Consider the following 19,963-nt stretch of genomic DNA (forward strand, 5'->3'; position numbering starts at 1 on the left):
TAAGCAGTAAGAAAATTACTTCCTATCTGTTAATGACACATTACACTCTCTAATTGAAGAAAAAACTGAATGAATTGGGAGACAGGGCTAGATCCTCAAGACGTTATAGCTGATAGAGACTGGAGCTGGGAACCTCTGCTTGTATATGCAGTGTGTTCATATATTTAGTATATAAACACACCCATACCTCTAGACAGACACACATATGCAAAAATATGTGTGTTTACATGCTAAGCATAAAAAGTTTGGAAGCTGTAGCTAAACTGATAGCTTAAGATGAGAGAGAAGCTGTGTGATCCAATCAGTTACACATTTTCTTAAGGCACCAAGTTTTTAATGATAAGCACTAAGGGCAAAGCTGTACATCCAGCTCATGATAATTTGGAATAAAATTTAAAGAAAAAGGCTGGATATTTTACATTCACAGTCGCCATTATTGGATCACTAAAATGCAACAGAGACTATGTGGCTTCGTTTTAATCTTTCTTTACTGGAGAACAAAACAACGGATCTCTTTGAATTGTACTTCAGAATTTCTAGTTTGTATTTAGTTAATTTACTAGTTTTTCCTGTAAGCTTTCTCCCTCCTCAACAGCCATTTCAGATGCTGTTTTAAATTATTATTAAAATTTTTTTGAACAGTGTTAATTACGATATGTACTGTATGACTTATTTTTTTCTATTTTCTGATCCCAGTGTGGAAGCCAAACTTCATCTATGAAATTAGAAAGATGCTGCTCAATTTGAGGAAATAAAAATATACGGTAATGCAAAAGCCAGTTTAGAACCATAAAGCAAAGCAAAAAAAGAGAAGGCTGTGATCTAAACAGAGATGAAGTATTATACCTTTCCATAGGGACGTTATCCCTTCTGTTGGCACACAGGCTAAGAGGTTAAAATCAGAATCAAAACAAAACCAAATTTAGCAAAAAATGATTCAACCAAAATGTTTAAACATGTGATTTATAGATCACACTGTATAATTCACTCTTGTTTTCTTCAAGTCTAAAAAGCCTATTTATTCTAACTATGGAAACAATAAGTTTGTTACTTGTCAGCTGTTACATCTATATATACTTGTATATACACACACTCTGTGTACTCAATTGTGTGTTTATTGTATATACATGTGTATCTATATATCTATCTATCAATCTGTCATTTTATATATATAAAATTTTTATTTATATAAAACTTTTACATATATAAAATTAATACTGCTAAGGCTAAAAATACTTGTGACCTAAAAAGCCAAAATCCAAGTTGTTATTCTTCCCGTGCACATATTTTAGTTCATTTTGTTTGTTTAACTTAGGCCTATGTTAGTCCAACTAAAGGGATAGCGTTATAGAGTATCGTGACAGAGTTTTTGTTTTATCTGGAAAGACTGCAGATGCCCCCCTTAATATTTGTGTGATTACTAGACAAAATCCTCTCACTCTGCACAGTTAACTAATGCAGACCCAGCCTGCAGCTGGCACATTTATCCCAGTAATGTTCTTTGGTTTTGTTCCCCGTTCTTCTGGTCTGTCTCATCACGTCTGTCTTTCTCCTCGGTTGGAAGGGCTACATTCATCAGCTGTTGCTCACTGGCACCACTCTGGTGCTTACTTGGAGTGGTGCGGCGTGGGAGCTCCCTGATGGTGTTTTTGTTCCTGTTGTTTGACCTGCTGTACTATCTCCCTGATCTTTCGTTGTGCAGTCTGGGGGAAAAAAAAAAAAAGTCAGCCAAAATATAATTGTGTGTTTTTTCCAGGTATTCACTCATTCAGAAATGACTCGGTGATACAAGATACATTACTTATCTGCCTGCAAAATGTTATATCATTATGGATGTTTTTAACATATATTAAATAAGTAATTCTTGTTCCACCAATTGTTGCCTCACAAATGTACTGTTTTGGGATCAAATCCTATGTCCAGTTAGTGTCTGTGTGGAATTTGCATGTTTTACCCATGTCTAAATTGGTTCTTCTCCTATTTCCCAAACACATGGATGCTAGAGTAACTGGCAATTGAAAATTAGTCCTGTATGTGATTGGGTATGCCTGAGACAGGCTGGTGCCCTATCCAGGGTCATTTCTTGTCTTACTCCAGCACTCATGGAATAGTCCCCAGGACCCTAAACTGGATTAAGTAGGTTTGGGAACGGTACACTTTTTTATGATTTGCTTCCCAAAGGCCCTTGCAATATATTTAGAAAATTATTTGCAGCACAATTATTCATGATTTGGTTTATGATGGGTGTCGTGTGTGTGTGATGGTGTCAGGACCACAAGGACTGTGCTTAAGTGTTTTTTTAAGTGTTCTCTTTTGGCTAGATTATTGTTATTTTCAGAAAAAAGAACATGGATCCATGGCCAAAAATGTTTAATTACATTCAACCTCACTCGCTTTAACTTGAAATTTCAAAATTGGTGTAATTGACCATATTAACATCTATAACATCTGTAGCAATGCTACATGAATGAACAACAAATCCCAGCAGCTCCAGTAATACTGTACTTTGCTATTGGGCAGTGTTGGATGTTGCTGCAGGGGTTGCTATTATGCCACAGACTTTTTAAGGTTCACCAGAAGAATCACCCATTGGATTACAATTTCTTCCTGGATTTATGTGCTTGTCTTGTGCCTGTTTAGCTGTGAACCACCCAATCTCACTGATATTGCACAGGTGGTGAACCAGTTGTGGGGAGGCTGCAGGGATCTGTGGTATCCGGGATGAACTTCTCCAGGCGGGTGGTAAGGCTGTCCTCCTGGCATTGCAAGCAATCTTTGCTTCCATTTGGGAGACTGGCATCGTACCATCTGACTGGAAAACTGGACTTGTCATCCCTATCTGGAAAGGGAAAGGTGATCGCCTGGATTGCAGCAACTACAGGGGAATAACACTGCTCTCGGTGCCAGGTAAGGTCCTTTCTAGAGTCGTCCTCAATAGGATCCGTGATCACTTGCTCACCTACTAGCGACCGGAACAGTCTGGCTTTATACCTAAGAAGTCTACCATCAACCACATCCTGGCACTGAGGGTTCTCATGGAGTGCAAACGTAAATATCGGTAGAGTTTCTTTGCAGCCTTTGTCGATTTTCATAAAACGTTCGACTCAGTTGATCAAGCTGCCCTGTGGGACATCCTGAGGGTTTGCGGGATCCCCTCGAGGTTGCTGGATATCATGGTCAGCCTGTACACTGGTACTGTGAGTGTTGCGCAGAGACAAAGACTGGACACTTTTGGTACTGTGTCTCTCCAAAAAATCCTTGGGTATCGTTGGTTTGACTTTGTGTCAAATGAGCAGGTGCTCATGGAGTCCCGAATGAGGCACATTACCTGCATTGTGAGGGAGCGTCAGTTACGGCACTACAGGCATGTGGCGTGTTTCCCAGAGGGTGATCCAGCTCGTAAGATCCTCATTGTTGGGGACCCAAGTGGCTGGACCAGGCCAAGGGGTCGCCCACGTAACCCCTGGCTGCTTCAGATAGAGGGTAATTTCCAGATCATGGAACTGTACCGTGTGTCTGCCTGGGGGTTGCCAACCAGGATCCCGAGTTGTTTCGTTGTGTAGTGGGTACGCCAACGTACTGTACCAGTGCATGCTCCCCAACTTGACTTGTCTTGACTTGTGCCTGTTTGTGTGTGTAATTTTATCTGGGTTGGTAAACATTTTTGTCTGGGAAGTACTCCCAGCTTCTACAGATCTGCAACATGATAGGACAAAACTTGTGCAACATGTAGGAAACTGTTCACTTGGTATCTCAATTAATTTTCGCCATCATTGCATCTGTGGAACCAGACTGTTTGTGGACTATATTGTGAGTGTTTAACGTTAATCATTTGGTGCTTAATGTTTTGTCACATTTTGTTCTATGTTGCTTAAGTAATAATTGTTGTGAGGGTAACTGGGTGGAAATTTGTGTATCTGTTAATTGTTTCTTGATTGTGTTTGCTCAATTAGTTTAATATTTTTCTTATTATCAAGTCATTTGTGCCATTGTGAGCCAGGTCAAGGCTGGGTGTGTTCCTAGTATCCGTAAATAAAATAAACAAATCACCACTTAAAGACAGTGACGATCTGAGCATTTTCATAACTTACACATTTATAAATTGTACAAATCACTGTAGAGTGTACTGTATATGTGAAAAATGCTTTGTAGAAACATGTTTCAGGAGTCAGTTTGAGCAAAGAGCAAGAATAAATATTGATAACACTAATGCGCCCTAAACAACCCATAGATGATTTCTGTCTAAAGTTATTTTGGTCACAATCCACAAAACTGAAATTGCAGCCTTCTACAGTGACTCTAGCATCAAATATTGAAAATGTAGCTTTGGTCTGTTAGGAGCTACCCTAAGACCACAGTGGCTTACCTGACTGGCAAAGAAATGGCCAATAATTTTTACAAAGACTTCATCATTTTCATCTGGAGTTTGGTCCCGCGGTACAATCACCTCGGCACTAGTGAGATTCTGTAGTTCATTAACCTATTAAGATTGAAAAGAAACAAAAAAAGAGCAGCATTACTACTATGCTGAAGTGTGAACTTTTCTTTAAAAGTGACATTCAGAGAGAGCAGCATCCAAGTACTTATCCAAGATTTTTCAAATCTGAAGTAATTTACTCTAATTTATGTCATCCTCCTCACAGTAAACCAGGTGTTAGTGCTGTGTAGGCCATTAAAGAGAAAAAAATGGAACATACAGGAGGAAAAAGAATAATCTAATAGCTAGACACTAAATGCATATGGGAACAACACGAAACAGTTCTTAAAATGTTTCATTTACTGCTTTCCTAAATTCATGCCCTTCTACCAGTACCCATGGAAGTGGAGATGTACAGTAGAAAGAAATTCAACCAGCCCTAAAAAGTGTGTTCTCTCACAAATGATTAAATCTTGAGCATAGACAAATTCACTGGGGCCTCATTAATATTCTCCCAAAATGGCAGGCAATTAAATTAAAGACCAGGGGTTTCATTTGTAAAACTTTACTTGGACATAAGTGTGAAAATATATGTATGCCAAAAACACAAGAAAATGTGTTTGTGAGGAAAAATATCTGATTTATGAAACCTAATATATACAAATTTCTGCGCTATGTACTCTATATAAAGCATAATAATCTTGTAAACATGCGTATGTGAATGTAGCTCGAACCCTACCCAGCTGCTACCCTGAAACAACCATAAAATGGCAATTCTCATCAACCTCATACACACACAATCATGATGTTGGAGAATTTCACTGGCTCATAGAACGGCCTCCCACCCAACACATCCAGTCACAACCACATGCTTTTGAGGTGTCTATGTTGTGATAAGCAACTGAGCACACAAGAGCAAGGGTGACATCAAAGTGCATCTCTTCAGCTTTCTGAGGATTGGGGAAAGAAATAAGGCACCAACCTATGAGTGGGTAGCCACTATCGCCTTGCACATGTAATAACATGATTGCTGTTACAATGAATAGCATAAGCCATATGAAGAACTAAAGGTTTCCTTCCCAACAAGTCATCCATTACGTACACCATCATCAGCAAGTCATCTGCCTATGCTACTTGACTTCAAAATAAACGAAGTATGGGTTGACCCAAGCCATGACATTTGTCAGTCTCATCTTCACATCACTGATGACTTCTGTGTTAATGGAATGCCACTGCTCACAGCTAACAGAAGCATCTTCATTTTCACTATAGTGCAATATGAGTGCAGTAACTTCCTCCGATTACATTAGGAAAACAGGACACTATTGCAAATTGCATTTTGATGTTTGCAAAGACATATTATGTTGAATGTATATACACCCACACTATATGGAAACTGTATGTAGTGCCTCACCGGTCAGTTAATGGCTTCCAGAAAAGCAGGCATGATGGAGTGAAGCTTGGCTGAAATATATCCAACCTGTTTCCTGAGAAATGACAAAAGGTAGCCGATATAAAGTGTCAAAAAACAAGAAAGCTCTTCAGTGCAAATACAAAGCACTGGCCCGATTAAAAGGGAACTAAAATGTAGTACATATGTCATATTCATCACTTTTAAGTTTAATATATTTGTCATCTTAATGCATATTATAACAACAGCTAATGACAATTACTATACATATGTGAGCTGTCATTTAAGTGGTTTGGCTGCTTTTCCCTACTTGATCAAGGGTGTCATCATTTTCCAGTTTCTCTGAAATGTTGCTGTAAACTATATGCATGTTCCCCATTTGGTTTTCTTTTATAAACTGCAATGCTTGCATAGAAAGTTGCATATATACATTTTGGGCATCTTTTTATGCATTCACAAGTTTTATAAATCTGACCCCAGGAACTGAGAAACTTGTAAAGCCTAACATTTAGACAAAAAAGAAAAATGTCAAAAAAAAGCACAAGCACACCAAAGGTCTTTAAGGATGCAGGTAGACATGGGGTGTCGGCTTTGAAATCCTCACATCGACAACGTTGACTTCCATGACTGTGTTACTAGCAACAGGCCATTGCATTATGGCCACAAAACAGAATTGAAAACATATGGCATTGTATACAGTGGTGTGAAAAACTATTTGCCCGCTTCCTGATTTCTTATTCTTTTGCATGTTTGTCACACAAAATGTTTCTGATCATCAAACACATTTAACCATTAGTCAAATATAACACAAGTAAACACAAAATGCAGTTTTTAAATGATGGTTTTTATTTTTCAGGGAGAAAAAAATTCAAACCTACATGGCCCTGTGTGAAAAAGTAATTGCCCCCTTGTTAAAAAATAACCTAACTGTGGTGTATCACACCTGAGTTCAATTTCCGTAGCCACCCCCAGGCCTGATTACTGCCACACCTGTTTCAATCAAGAAATCACTTAAATAGGAGCTGCCTGACACAGAGAAGTAGACCAAAAGCACCTGAAAAGTTAGACATCATGCCAAGATCCAAAGAAATTCAGGAACAAATGAGAACAGAAGTAATTGAGATCTATCAGTCTGGTAAAGGTTATAAAGCCATTTCTAAAGCTTTGGGACTCCAGCGAACCACAGTGAGAGCCATTATCCACAAATGGCAAAAACATGGAACAGTGGTGAACCTTCCCAGGAGTGGCCGGCCGACCAAAATTACCCCAAGAGCGCAGAGACGACTCATCCGAGAGGTCACAAAAGACCCCAGGACAACGTCTAAAGAACTACAGGCCTCACTTGCCTCAATTATGGTCAGTGTTCACGACTCCACCATAAGAAAGACACTGGGCAAAAACGGCCTACATGGCAGATTTCCAAGACGCAAACCACTGTTAAGCAAAAAGAACATTAGGGCTCGTCTCAATTTTGCTAAGAAACATCTCAATGATTGCCAAGACTTTTGGGAAAATACCTTGTGGACTGATGAGACAAAAGTTGAACTTTTTGGAAGGCAAATGTCCCATTACATCTGGCATAAAAGGAACACAGCATTTCAGAAAAAGAACATCATACCAACAGTAAAATATGGTGGTGGTAGTGTGATGGTCTGGGGTTGTTTTGCTGCTTCAGGACCTGGAAGGCTTGCTGTGATAGATGGAACCATGAATTCTACTGTCTACCAAAAAATCCTGAAGGAGAATGTCCGGCCATCTGTTCGTCAACTCAAGCTGAAGCGATCTTAGGTGCTGCAACAGGACAATGACCCAAAACACACCAGCAAATCCACCTCTGAATGGCTGAAGAAAAACAAAATGAAGACTTTGGAGTGGCCTAGTCAAAGTCCTGACCTGAATCCAATTGAGATGCTATGGCATGACCTTAGAAAGGCGGTTCATGCTAGAAAACCCTCAAATAAAGCTGAATTACAACAATTCTGCAAAGATGAGTGGGCCAAAATTCCTCCAGAGCGCTGTAAAAGACTCATTGCAAGTTATCGCAAACGCTTGATTGCAGTTATTGCTGCTAAGGATGGCCCAACCAGTTATTAGGTTCAGGGGGCAATTACTTTTCACACAGGGCCATGTAGGTTTGGATTTTTTCTCCCTAAATAATAAAACCATCATTTAAAAACTGCATTTTGTGTTTACTTGTGTTATATTTGACTAATGGTTAAATGTGTTTGATGATCAGAAACATTTTGTGTGACAAACATGCAAAAGAATAAGAAATCAGGAAGGGGGCAAATAGTTTTTCACACCACTGTATAAAATAATCACTAACATAACATAAAACAAATCAGCATGGTGAATTTCAATGTCTATAAGTAAAACAACTACTGTATATTGGAGTCTTTGATATTCACAACCCCGAATATAGGTATTAAATCCAGAAACAACTACAGAAGACTCACATATCATAACAACAGTTAACATATTCAAAAATAGATAGAATAAATCCATCAAGACCTGCTCCTCTGACAGTGGTGGCGAGTAGTGGTCTGTCTTTTTCAATCGGAATACAGGAAGCACCTCCTAACTACAGACTCAGAGAAAATTAATAGCAAATCTCAAGTTATGTAGCTGAAGTGGACATCTAGACCTAATTCAGAAAAGGGCCAGACATGATCATTTGGCCTGAGTTAATGTTTTATGTACTTTAATACAGCATTTCCCAGTTTGTCCTTCAAATTGACATACAGTATTATTATTGTATGATCATATGCAGTGTCAGTCCAGTTCACGCATATGACCTAAAATTAAGCATTATGTATATTCAGCAATTCTGATGTCAAGTGATTAGAGTATCACACATAAACCACTCAACTCACATACAGTTTTGATCAAATGAAGAGCTCCTACCAGTGTACCACTGTTGGTGCACAGCGTAATGTACTTCAGAGACGCAGGAAGCTGGAGCCTATCCCAAACATGTAAGGCAGGAACCTATCATAGTACTTACGGTATGTTGTGATTACAGAGAAATAAATTCTAAATATTAAAGAAAATACCACAGGAAAACAGTACATCACTTCAGCTGGGGGAGGAGCCTGTTTTCAATGCTCTTATAATAAACTATATTTGACTGCAGGCTTGTGTGGCGCCTATCAAAACAATGTAGAATTAATGCCTAGTTATATTCAAGAAAAAGTTTAGATTTTTGGAAAAGTGGCACACATGACATCCTATCTGTGCATAAACTGTTTACCAATCACTTCTAATGTCTAGCCAGTACAGTGAACTATTCAACATTGAGGTTATGACATAGAAAATACTGGATCATGGAAACATCAGTAGGTACACAATAAGCAGCAATTTAAACCCAGCCTGTAAACTTTGGTCTTTTATTGGGCAGCACAGATCCCTCAAGATCAAGCAGTTATGTTTTATTTGGTGCCTTATAAATTCTAACCACAAAAGATGCAATAGGAAACTATTGCCTTTGTTGTTATAGTTTGTGACATCTACAATTTAAAAAACCTGCTCAGTTATTTGCGGAGCCAAACAGCTTAAATGTACATACCGTTTTCCCTCCTTTGCCAATCACCCTTCCAGCTGCAGATGATGGTACCTTGATATGGGCCTGTAATTTCACCTCTTCCTTTGGACTAAAGAAATTCTCTTCCTTCAGCTTTCCAAAAATCCGACCCTGAGCCTGAATGGTTTGGCAGAAAATGTATATACATTATTAAACTGAATAGTAGCCAAGATACTGTATTTAAGGTGAAGATAAATGGATAGGCCAGAAAGTCAGCATTTGTTATTAAAGCAAGTACATATTTGCAGCTGTCTTGCATGCATTGCCATGCTTAAACTAGGGGAAAAGACACATTTGTTCTGATTTAAACTAAACAGATTATGGCTGTATCTTCATCCATGAATTGACATTAAAACTTTTGGTATCATTCTTTGGACACTGAAAGAGAGGGATTTTAGCAAATAAATGGGTGTAGATTGATTGTTAATTTATAGTGTCCTTAGATTAACGGTGTGTGGGGGGGTGTTGGTATTGTATTCTATAAGTGATTGGGACATGATTATGTGTATGCACATAAACATACACAATACATTACATACTGTATATACTGTACACACATATATAGCTATATTTAGACACACATATACATAAAGTAGATTTACAAAGTATTTAGACCCATTTACTTTCTGCACATTTTATCATCAGGTCAGGTCGGGAAGCATGCACTGGTACAGCATGTTGCTGCACCCACCACACGACGAAACAGCTTGAGATCCTGGTTGGCAACGCCACAGGCAGCCACGAAGTCCAGTCCCACCCTCCGGAAATGAAAATCTACCTGCTGCAGCCAGGTATTAGTGGATGTCCCCTTGGACTGGTCCAGCAACTTGGGTCAGTCCTCAACAGTGAGGATTCTGTGAGCCGGATCACCCTCATGGCATCATTCCACATAGCCATAGTGCCATAACTGACACGCCCTTACGATACAAGTGATGTGTCTCATTTAAGACTCCATGAGCAACTGTCATTCGACACAAAGTCAAACCAACAGTACCCAAGTATTCTCCAAATAGACACAGTACCAAAGGAGTCCAGACTTCATCTCTGGTCACTGGATAGCGTCCATTTCTCACATCCATATAGCAAGACAGGAAGTACCAGGATTCTCAAGACTTGGACTTTCATCCTTTTGCATATATCTGGAGCACCACACACCCCTTTGCCAGCGACCTCATGAACCCCCATCCACTCCCAACCCGTCTACTGACTTCATAGGAAGAGTCACTAGAGACATGAATGCCGCTGCTGGGGTTGGTACTCCAATACTGGTGGTGTGGTGAAGAAGATCAATCACATCCTAGTGGGAAGATGCTGGAGGCTCTTACAAAACTGCAGGGTCTACAGGGGTCCCCAGTTTGTGAATTCTGACCACAGACTTGTTGTTGCTACTCTGAAGATCCAGCTTAGATCCAGTAGGCTACCATTTACTAAGTAAACGAGGTTGGACCTGGCCAGACTCCAAGATCAGGCTGTTTCTAACAAGTTTGTGCACAGGTTGTGTGAGGAACTTACGGACTTGAGTGCAACTGCTGATGCTAATGTAAATTGGTAAATTTGCAGTTTTTGTCCATCAATATACAGTCAATAACCCATAATGACAAAGTGAAAATATGTTTTCAGAAAGGAAGGCCCCTGGCCATTTCTTGCCCAGTTACTCAGTTTGGCCAGATGGCTCTAAACTTCTTCCATTTCACAGTTATTGAGACCACTATGCTCCTGATAACTCTCAAAGTTTTAGAAATGGTTTTATTGCCTGTCCTTGATCTACTGTATGCCTTAACATAATTTGTATATGGAGGTATACAGAGAGTCCTTTGGACATAATGAATTGGTTTTTGTCCTGATATGCAGTGTGAATTGTGGGATGTTATATATGTGTACACAGGTCTGTAATTTTGTAAGCGATATCCCATCAATTCAGTTTGCGGCTAGTGGAACTCAATCAAGTTCTAGAAACATTCCAAAATAACTAAAGCAAACGGGGTGCACCTGACCACAATTTGGAGTGACACTGTAAATTATGAATACTCAACATGAATAATCAACTCCAGTTTTTCAATTCTAATAAATTTGCAAACCTTTCTGAAAACATGTTTAGATTGTAGATTGAGTGTAGACTAGCAAATTTATTCATTTAACACTAGAATTACCAAAGCCTACAAAAAAACAGAAGGCAGCAGATGAAGATTAATTGACATTCAGTTGTGAAAAATGTAGGTTTTTACTGGTTCATTCTTATCTGTGAAAATGGTACAAGTTGAGGCCTGACTGTATGTACAGTGGATTCAGAAAGTATATTTGGAGCCCTTCATTTTCTGCACACGTTATAGTCTTGTAGATTCAACTTTAACACTAGAATTTCCAGAGCCAACGGAAGAACTCGTAATTCCGGCCCACCTTAAATCCATTCGTATGTCTCCGTCAGCGTCTTTTGTCCTGTAAATGTGCTGATCAAGACAAGCAGCCTACTATTCCATCCCCCCACCGCCACAGAACGTGCACAAAGTTCTCCCAGCTCATGCTTTGATTATCTGGGCATGAAGTGCTGGAGTTTTAGATTGGAAATAATAGATCGTTATTTGGAACACATGCATTTCATGTGTGTTCCGTTTCTACAATAATCTGTGTAAACACATTATTAAAACAGAAATGTTTTTCATATTTTAGTAATAAATGACAAAATTTAGGCATAAACTATATACAGTGAACCCTCGTTTATCACGGTTAATCCGTTCCAGACTCTACCATGATAAATGAATTTTCGCGAAGTAGGATTCTTTATTTATAAATCGAATATTTTCGCAGTTAGAGTATAGAAAACCTGTTTACAACCTTCTAAATACGTTTTTTAACATTATTAGAGCCCTCTAGACATGAAATAACACCCTTTAGTCACCATTACACTCGTATTACCCAATATATTAGACAAAATGAGAGAAAATAAGACATATTAGATGTTACAAATATCATATTACTAGGCGCACTCGCCTTTTAAGGCGACCGACTTTTATCCTCAATTTTTGTGTGCTCCATGTGTACATCAGGCATGCAAGTGCAGAGAATGAGAACATCAAAGTGCCCGTTCATAACATCTCCCGAAAACCTAAGTTTTTTTTTTTATCCCCTCAAGTGCCTGTCCAAAGTCGTACAATGTCAGCCCGAATCTGTACCGATAAATACGGAGTTTCATGCACTAATAAGCTATAAATGAGAATAAGCAAGCACCATTTCCCCTTATATTTACTACGCGGTGAGGTATTTGTACTCCATCAACATTAATTATTTCCATAGACATAATTTTGTCTATTTTTCCAGCGCATCGCGCACAAAAGCAAGGGAATGATGACAGCACCAGAACTCTGCTCACATCGCGTCGCTTCGTACCTCAATGCCCAAGTAGTAAGTCTGTAATAAGCGGAATACCGCTACGCTTTTTTTATAGTAGATTATTGTACTGTACATTTAATTGCACACAACCACTAACCTATGAAGGTACGACCTCAGTAGGAGAGTCTTCAGAGGTAGTGCAGTCTCTTCAGCAGGTGCGTTGTTGTCTTCAGTGAAGAAGTACAAGGCAGTGGGTGTCTGGGTGCGAGGCTGAAGAACATCTTGATAGGCAGTTGCTGGCACTGTCTTTTCATATGCGTGAGGAGGCTTTTGTAGGGTATTGCCATCTTTAATCATATCCAAGAGTTTCACCTTCTCCTGGATAGTAAGCATCTTCCTCCGGCGCTTAGTTTTATTGTCAGAAGGCTTAGAAAAAGCAGCACGTTTAGGAGCCATCATAGGGCTTAGATAAAAGTTCTCAGAAAGCGCATGCGTAGTGACGTAAGCGTGTATGAGAAAAAAATCGTGATAGAGTGAAGCCGCGAAAGTCGAAGCGTGATATAGCGAGGGATCACTGTACTGTGTGAAGCCTGAAGTCCACAGATCAAATAAACACTTTCACAAAAGGTTCAAACAGGTTCCGTGGCGCAGCGGTAAGAACTACTGAAGCAAGAGTCCCCAGATTCGATCCTGACTGCCTCCTGTATTTACCATTTTCAGTAGTGAGCTGCCCTTATTGTTAATATTATACAGTAAACACATACATTTGATTTGTGTCTGCAACAGTCAGTGTACATTAATAGTACTTGTAAAATTTACCGTTTTTTTTTTTCACTTTTATTCTCTCAGTCACAATACATACTACCACCACCCCCAGGGATCTGACGCTGTTAGTTTTTATTTGAAACTAGGAATAACTGTAGATATGAGTGGTGTTTTGAGACAATGGAACTGAACATTCTCAAAACGCTGGTGAATCTGCCTTCTTTGTACAACCCCAAATCAGAAAAAGTTGGGACAGTGTGGAAAATGTGAATAAAAAAAGAAAAAAGCAAGTTATAAATTCTCCTCAAATTTTATTTCATTGCAGACAGTATGAACATAAAATAATTCATGTTTTTTTTTTGTCAACATCATCATTTGATTTGTAAATAAATATCCATTCTTGCCATTCAGGCTTGCAACACATTTCAAAAAAAGTTGGGACAGTACAGCATTTACCACTTTTTACAGTTCCACTGTCTTTTAACAACACTTAAAAGATGTTTAGGCATTGAAGAAATCAAGTGACTAAGTGTTGCAGGTGTTAGTTTGTCCCATTCTTCCTGCAAACAACGTTTTAGCTGCGCAACAGTATGGGGTCTTCGTTGACGCATTTTTCGTTTCAAAATGCGCCAAACATTCTCTATAGGAGACAAATCACGGCTGCAGGCAGGCCAGTCAAGCATCCGCACCCTCTTCTTACGCAGCCATGCCTTTGTTATGCGCACAGTATGTGGTTTGGCATTGTCTTGCTGAAATAAGCATGAGCATACCTGGAAAAGACGTCTTGAAGGCAGCATTTGTTCCTCCAAAACTGAGATATACTTCTCAGCATTGATGGTGCCATCGCAGAAGTGCAAGTTACCTTTGCCGAAGGCACTGACACAACCCCATACCATGACAGACCCTGGCTTTTGTACTTGAATCTGGTAACAGTCTGGATGGTCCTTTTCCTCTTTGGTCCGCAGCACACGGCGTCCATTTCTTCCAAAAAAGATGTGAAAAACCGATTCGTCTGACCACAATACACTTTTCCACTGCACAATGGACCATCCCAGATGCCTCTGAGCCCAGAGAAGTCGACGCCGCATCTGGACACTATTTATATAGGGCTTCCTTTTGGCACAGTACAGTTTTAGCTGGCATTTCCTAATGTAACTACGTACTGTAGTGCTTGAGAGTGACTTCCTGAAGTAGTCCTGAGCCCACGCAGTTATATCATTTATTGATGAATGACGGTTTTTAATGCAGTGCCGTCTGAGGGCTCGGAGATCACGGCCATTCAGTTTAGGCTTGCGTCCTTGCCTTTGCGCACGGTAATTTCTCCAGATTCCCTGATTCTTTTCACTATGTTATGCACTGCAGAGGGAGAAATGCCCAAATCTCTTCCTATCTGTCTTTGAGAAACATTTTTCTTCATCATTTCAAAGATTTTTGCTCGCACTTGGTGGCAAACTGGCGATCCTCTGCCCATCTTTGCTCCTAAAGGAGTAGGCCTTTCCTCGATGCTGCTTTTGTACTGAATCATGATTGCAATCACCTGTTAACATCACCAGTTTCAAATCACATCATTATTTAGTTATTATACCTCATTACTACCCCTGAATTGATCGATCCCAACTTTTTTTGGAATGTGTTGCAAGCCTGAATGGCAAGAATGGATGTTTATTTACAAATCAAATGATGATGACCAAAAAAAACATGAATTATCTTGTGTTCATACTGTCTGCAATGAAATAAAAGTTAAGGGAAATTTGTAAATTACTGCTTTATTTTTTTATTCACATTTTCCACACTGTCCCAACTTTTTCTGATTTGGGGTTGTATCTCTCCATCACTTGAATTTTTTGTTATTCAGTTTTATTGAGCGTTCCTGCTCACGCTGAATTAGTATGCACCTTATGGTCCATGATGTCAAAGCCGCACTGACAAAAAAAAAAAAAAACGCAGAGACATAGGTATGTAATGTATTTGGAATTATCTATTTTATAGCCTGTATAGTACATTTCGGGAAAAAATTGTGGAACATTATTCATATTATTCATATTCATTCACATAACATCTTGCAATTGTAATCAGTGACGCGTTCCCCCCACCCCCCCCCGATCTTACCAGTCCCCACATGTTGCTGTTTCTTTTGTACTCCAAACATGCAGAGGAAATAATAGTACAGAGAGGTCAGTTCCGCCCTATATGCAATCATTAGATTCAAATGTTAACAGTTCCCGCTGGGGGAAGCAGCAGTTTTGAAACAGAAGCTTGTTGATGTTGCATCCTCTGTTGCTTTATCCGTCACCCTTTTTTGTAAGAAGCGATGTAAAAGTTCCTCTGCAAGGTGAGCAAAGAACACTCTTCTTTTCTCAGTGGCCCCCCGTGCATGCCTTGTACAGTGTATGTGCGTTGATCACTGCCAAGTCAAGCATGTTATAGCACACAGCAACCGGCCACCTGCGTGCTCCTGCTCACACTGAATAAGCTCACGCCTTCTGGTGCACGATGTCAGCGCAGCACCGGGCAAAAAAGAAAGAGACAAATATATGTGACATTTTGAAGAAATCATTTTACGACTTGAATAGTACCAATCAGAAAACATCATCGCACTAATGCAATATTATTTGAAAACGAACCTCGTCAGATCGGGTGTGAATTTATACTGACACTGTTAGATTCAGATCAGAAACAACTCTAGGTAGTGCACTCCCAGATAATCAATCAAGACAGTAACTGGGAGAACTTCTCACCCGTTCTGAGGTGGGGGTGGTTTAGCAGGCTGCTTACTGCTTGGAGTTATCGACACATATAGAAGACAAAAGAGGCTGACGGAGAGGTGCGAAGGGATTTAAGGTGGGCCAGAATTACAAGTTCTTTCGTTGGCTCTGGTAATTCTAGTGTTAATGTTGAATCTACAAGACTATAACATGTACAGAAAATGAAGGGCTCTGAATATACTTTCTGAATCAACTGTACATACAGTCAGGCCCACATTTTTCTTTTCACCTGAATGTCAATTAATCTGCTGCCTTCTGTTTTTTGCTTATGAATGAAGAGTTTTGATGGAGATGAATATGTAGCAGTTGCCACTAAAGATGAATCACAGCACAGTACCATAGGGTCTCTGACATCACTTGCAATTATTTTGTGCTACTGTGCACATCTGTCAACAAAAGTAACTGCCAGCTAAATGCAACAAATAACCCCATTAACTAGATTAGCATCTTATCTGTACTCTTCTACAATGCAATTGCCTCAAGCATCTCAAAATGTATATACATTTTCATAGAGTACTAAACACCTGTTCTATAATTTAGACAAGGCTGATATTTAGTACTCACCTTACTCACCACTCACCTTAAACTGAGCCTCTGGGGTTCCAGTGATGATAACCATTCTCTCAGTAACATCTGGTCCTTCAGCTGGAGCGATCTGTAAGATATAAAGGATTAAATGGATGAACAAGGTTCTTGCGTACCAAGTGGGTGTACTTAAAATGAAAAGCCAAAAAGGGACTAAACCCTGCTTGAAGCCGAGTACTACGATTCCACATTCAAGGTAGGACACTATGACAAGCCTGCCATAAACTTCTTCTACCTTTAAGACTACTTTTACACCATGTGCTGCTCACATTTATTTAGTTACTTGAATGTAAATACTTGAATGTACTTGTCTATGCTGAATTTCTTTTGGCTTCATTAGGAGATTTCTTACAATAAAGTAGTATTTTTTAATGTTAAACGAGGCAGGTAAAGCTACAAAACTACAGCTGTTACCTTTTAAAATCTTAAAACTAACAGTTATCCCTGTGCACTTCAGCAGTTGCTGTTGGGGGTAAACTTGCAAACCAAAGCTTGGCTTTTCAAAAACAGCTTTAAAAATATGTTTGTTCTTTTAGAATAAAATGACACAAAAAAACTAAAGTGAAGGTTTATATATAACATTAGAACAGAAAATTGAAAACATTAAAAAGTTTTCTCTTATATCCTACATTATTACTCTTACCAGATTCTTTCTTAAAGAATTATCTGCCCAAAGTTTTAGTGAAAACAGATCTGATTGCACTTTTAAAGTGTGGATGCAAATAAGGAAAGCACAGGTTTCAATAGCAGGCTCAATCACTATTGACTGAGATTTGAGTTCAGTGTGCCCTCACACCTTATCACTTTGGTTATTTGTTTAGTTTCCATTCAAGCCTGCAGTAAGAGAGGAGAGGTTAGTATGTACCAACTTTACAGATGGCTTTAATGACTTGCACACCGGGATGATTACATTCTAAGTGGGCAAGCACTTTAGAACACACACCACTGCTGCTATTCATCACACAATGCTAACATTCTATCACCACCCAGTCCCCTAGTCTTTGCCCATCATTTCTCGGGTTTACTTAGACGCAGTCTCAAAGGGGCAGACATAGTTCTTAAGATTAGAAAATACACCTGGCGACAACTCCCTAAAATTTTTTAGCAGATAGCGGTGAAATTTGCAACTGAAAAGGTTTTGTCTACAGGGTCTCTTTCTTTATGTCCCATTTACTTTAAAATAAACTGGGTTCCAATGTCCTTTTCTCCTCATGTACTGTAATAGACATGTAAAAAATTGTTTACTTTTACCACATGTCTAGTGATAACTTTGAATGGCAGAGTACAATTTGATCAAGCAGGCAGGTTTTGAATGACATTGCCAAGAGCATCAATGCTCTTTGTTGATTAAATCACTGCCTCTACTTTAAAATCCACTGTCATGAGGCACTCAGTTTGTTTAGAAACTTCAAAGTCATGAACTCTTTAATCATTCCCGTGCACAACTTTGTCTCCAGACATATATACATCTGGCCCTGCAAGGCTAACCATGGTGTCCAGTTGTGGGTGAGGTGGGTACAGTAATTGGGGGACTGTCCTACTCAGCCATGACATAAAATTATGTTGCTCTGACAAGTTAAAACATTAGATGGGATTTTCTACCATTCTGCCATTAGATGTGTAACAAAACATTATCTGAATCCATTGTTTGATTGGCTCCTGGGCAACAACAGCAGCACCCTTTTGTAGAAGTGGTACGTGAAAGAGACCCCTGAGCCACCTGACTGATTTGGGTATGGACAGATGGGGAGATGCCTATGAAGGCGCAGGTTTAAAAAGAAGCTGGTTTGATAGAAAAGAGGCCTCTTTATAGGTTGGTGTGTCACAGCTACTGCATTGTACTGCTTGTTCACTGTTTTTGGATTAGAAAGCTATCTCGCTAAGGATTACAGTTTTGTTTGTTGGAATTGTTCGGTCTTTGGAGTCACGTTCACACGGAGTGTGCTCCTTCTGTGTAGGAGATAGGTACAAATTGAACCAGGCTAGGTGGTATCCTGTAAACTATTCTTTGTAATCGCAATAATATAACTAGTTTATAAAAAGGATGAAAAAGAAGGAGAAAAACAATTACAAGTTGTTAAATCTTTTTTGTAAAACTTTTCATACAATGTTAGTTGGAAAACTTCCTTCATTTCCCATTTCTTCTTTTAAGGTTGAATAATAAATACAGATAAACTTAACAAGTGAAAATATTCACTGAGAAGAACTGGAAGATGTTCAAATGTATGTGCTTAGGCCTCACTTATGGCACCTACAATGACTACAAATTATCTTCTTTTTGGGAGAAAGAAAACAGAAACCCAACAGCAATTTGGAGATCAAATGAATTTCAATTTCCTATTTGTATCTACAATACTGTACACATAAATTTTGTGTTTTTCAGTCTATTTTGCAATTTAAGTTATTCTCTAGCAATTCTAGGCTGTTAAAAGGTAGAAAATGCTGTCTAAAGAAGTAATATTGTCTGTTCTGTTAGTGGTTTTCAAAAGAATTGGAAAAAGAAAGCAGATGTTGTCTCTGCAATGCTTTGCCCACAAAAAGCCCTAAGAAATTATAAAAAAAAAGGAGATAAGTTAGAATATTCAGGGTATTGGAGCATCTTAGCATAAATGTTAATATATATATATATATATATATATATATATATATATATATATATATATATATATATATATATATATATATATATACACACATTATATATATACTTCTAATATTTACTTACATGTGGTAGTGATGGTATACATGTATAATTTCAAATAACCTCAGCGATTACAGCACACATCTAAAGTTTACATACTCTGCTGCACTTATCTACACTCACCTAAAGGATTATTAGGAGCACCATACTAATACGGTGTTTGACCCCCTTTCGCCTTCAGAACTGCCTTAATTCTACGTGGCATTGATTCAACAAGGTGCTGAAAGCCCATTTTGATAGGATAGCATCTTGCAGTTGATGGGAGATTTGTGGGATGCACATCCAGGGCACGAAGCTCCCGTTCCACCACATCCCAAAGATGCTCTATTGGGTTGAGATCTGGTGACTGTGGGGGCCATTTTAGTACACTGAACTCATTGTCATGTTCAAGAAACCAATTTGAAATGATTCG

At 39.0% G+C, this 19,963-nt stretch overlaps 1 protein-coding gene across 2 annotated transcripts in view; it reads right to left on the reverse strand.

Moving 5' to 3' along the window:
• Positions 1–1,163: 1,163 nt before the first annotated feature.
• The window catches only part of igf2bp2a (insulin-like growth factor 2 mRNA binding protein 2a), a 273,454-nt gene continuing 254,654 nt past the window's right edge, over positions 1,164–19,963 (reverse strand). For both annotated transcript variants that reach the window (XM_039756346.1, XM_039756345.1), the window contains 4 exons: positions 16,846–16,920; positions 9,394–9,525; positions 4,367–4,480; positions 1,164–1,703 (listed from right to left, as the gene is read on the reverse strand). In XM_039756346.1, the coding sequence (XP_039612280.1) occupies positions 1,608–1,703; positions 4,367–4,480; positions 9,394–9,525; positions 16,846–16,920 (417 nt within the window). In that variant the 3' untranslated portion in view covers positions 1,164–1,607. The remainder of the gene's footprint in view (positions 1,704–4,366; positions 4,481–9,393; positions 9,526–16,845; positions 16,921–19,963) is intronic.

This window comes from Polypterus senegalus, chromosome 6 (genome assembly GCF_016835505.1).
Source record: "Polypterus senegalus isolate Bchr_013 chromosome 6, ASM1683550v1, whole genome shotgun sequence".
Taxonomy (NCBI): Eukaryota; Metazoa; Chordata; class Cladistia; order Polypteriformes; family Polypteridae; genus Polypterus; species Polypterus senegalus.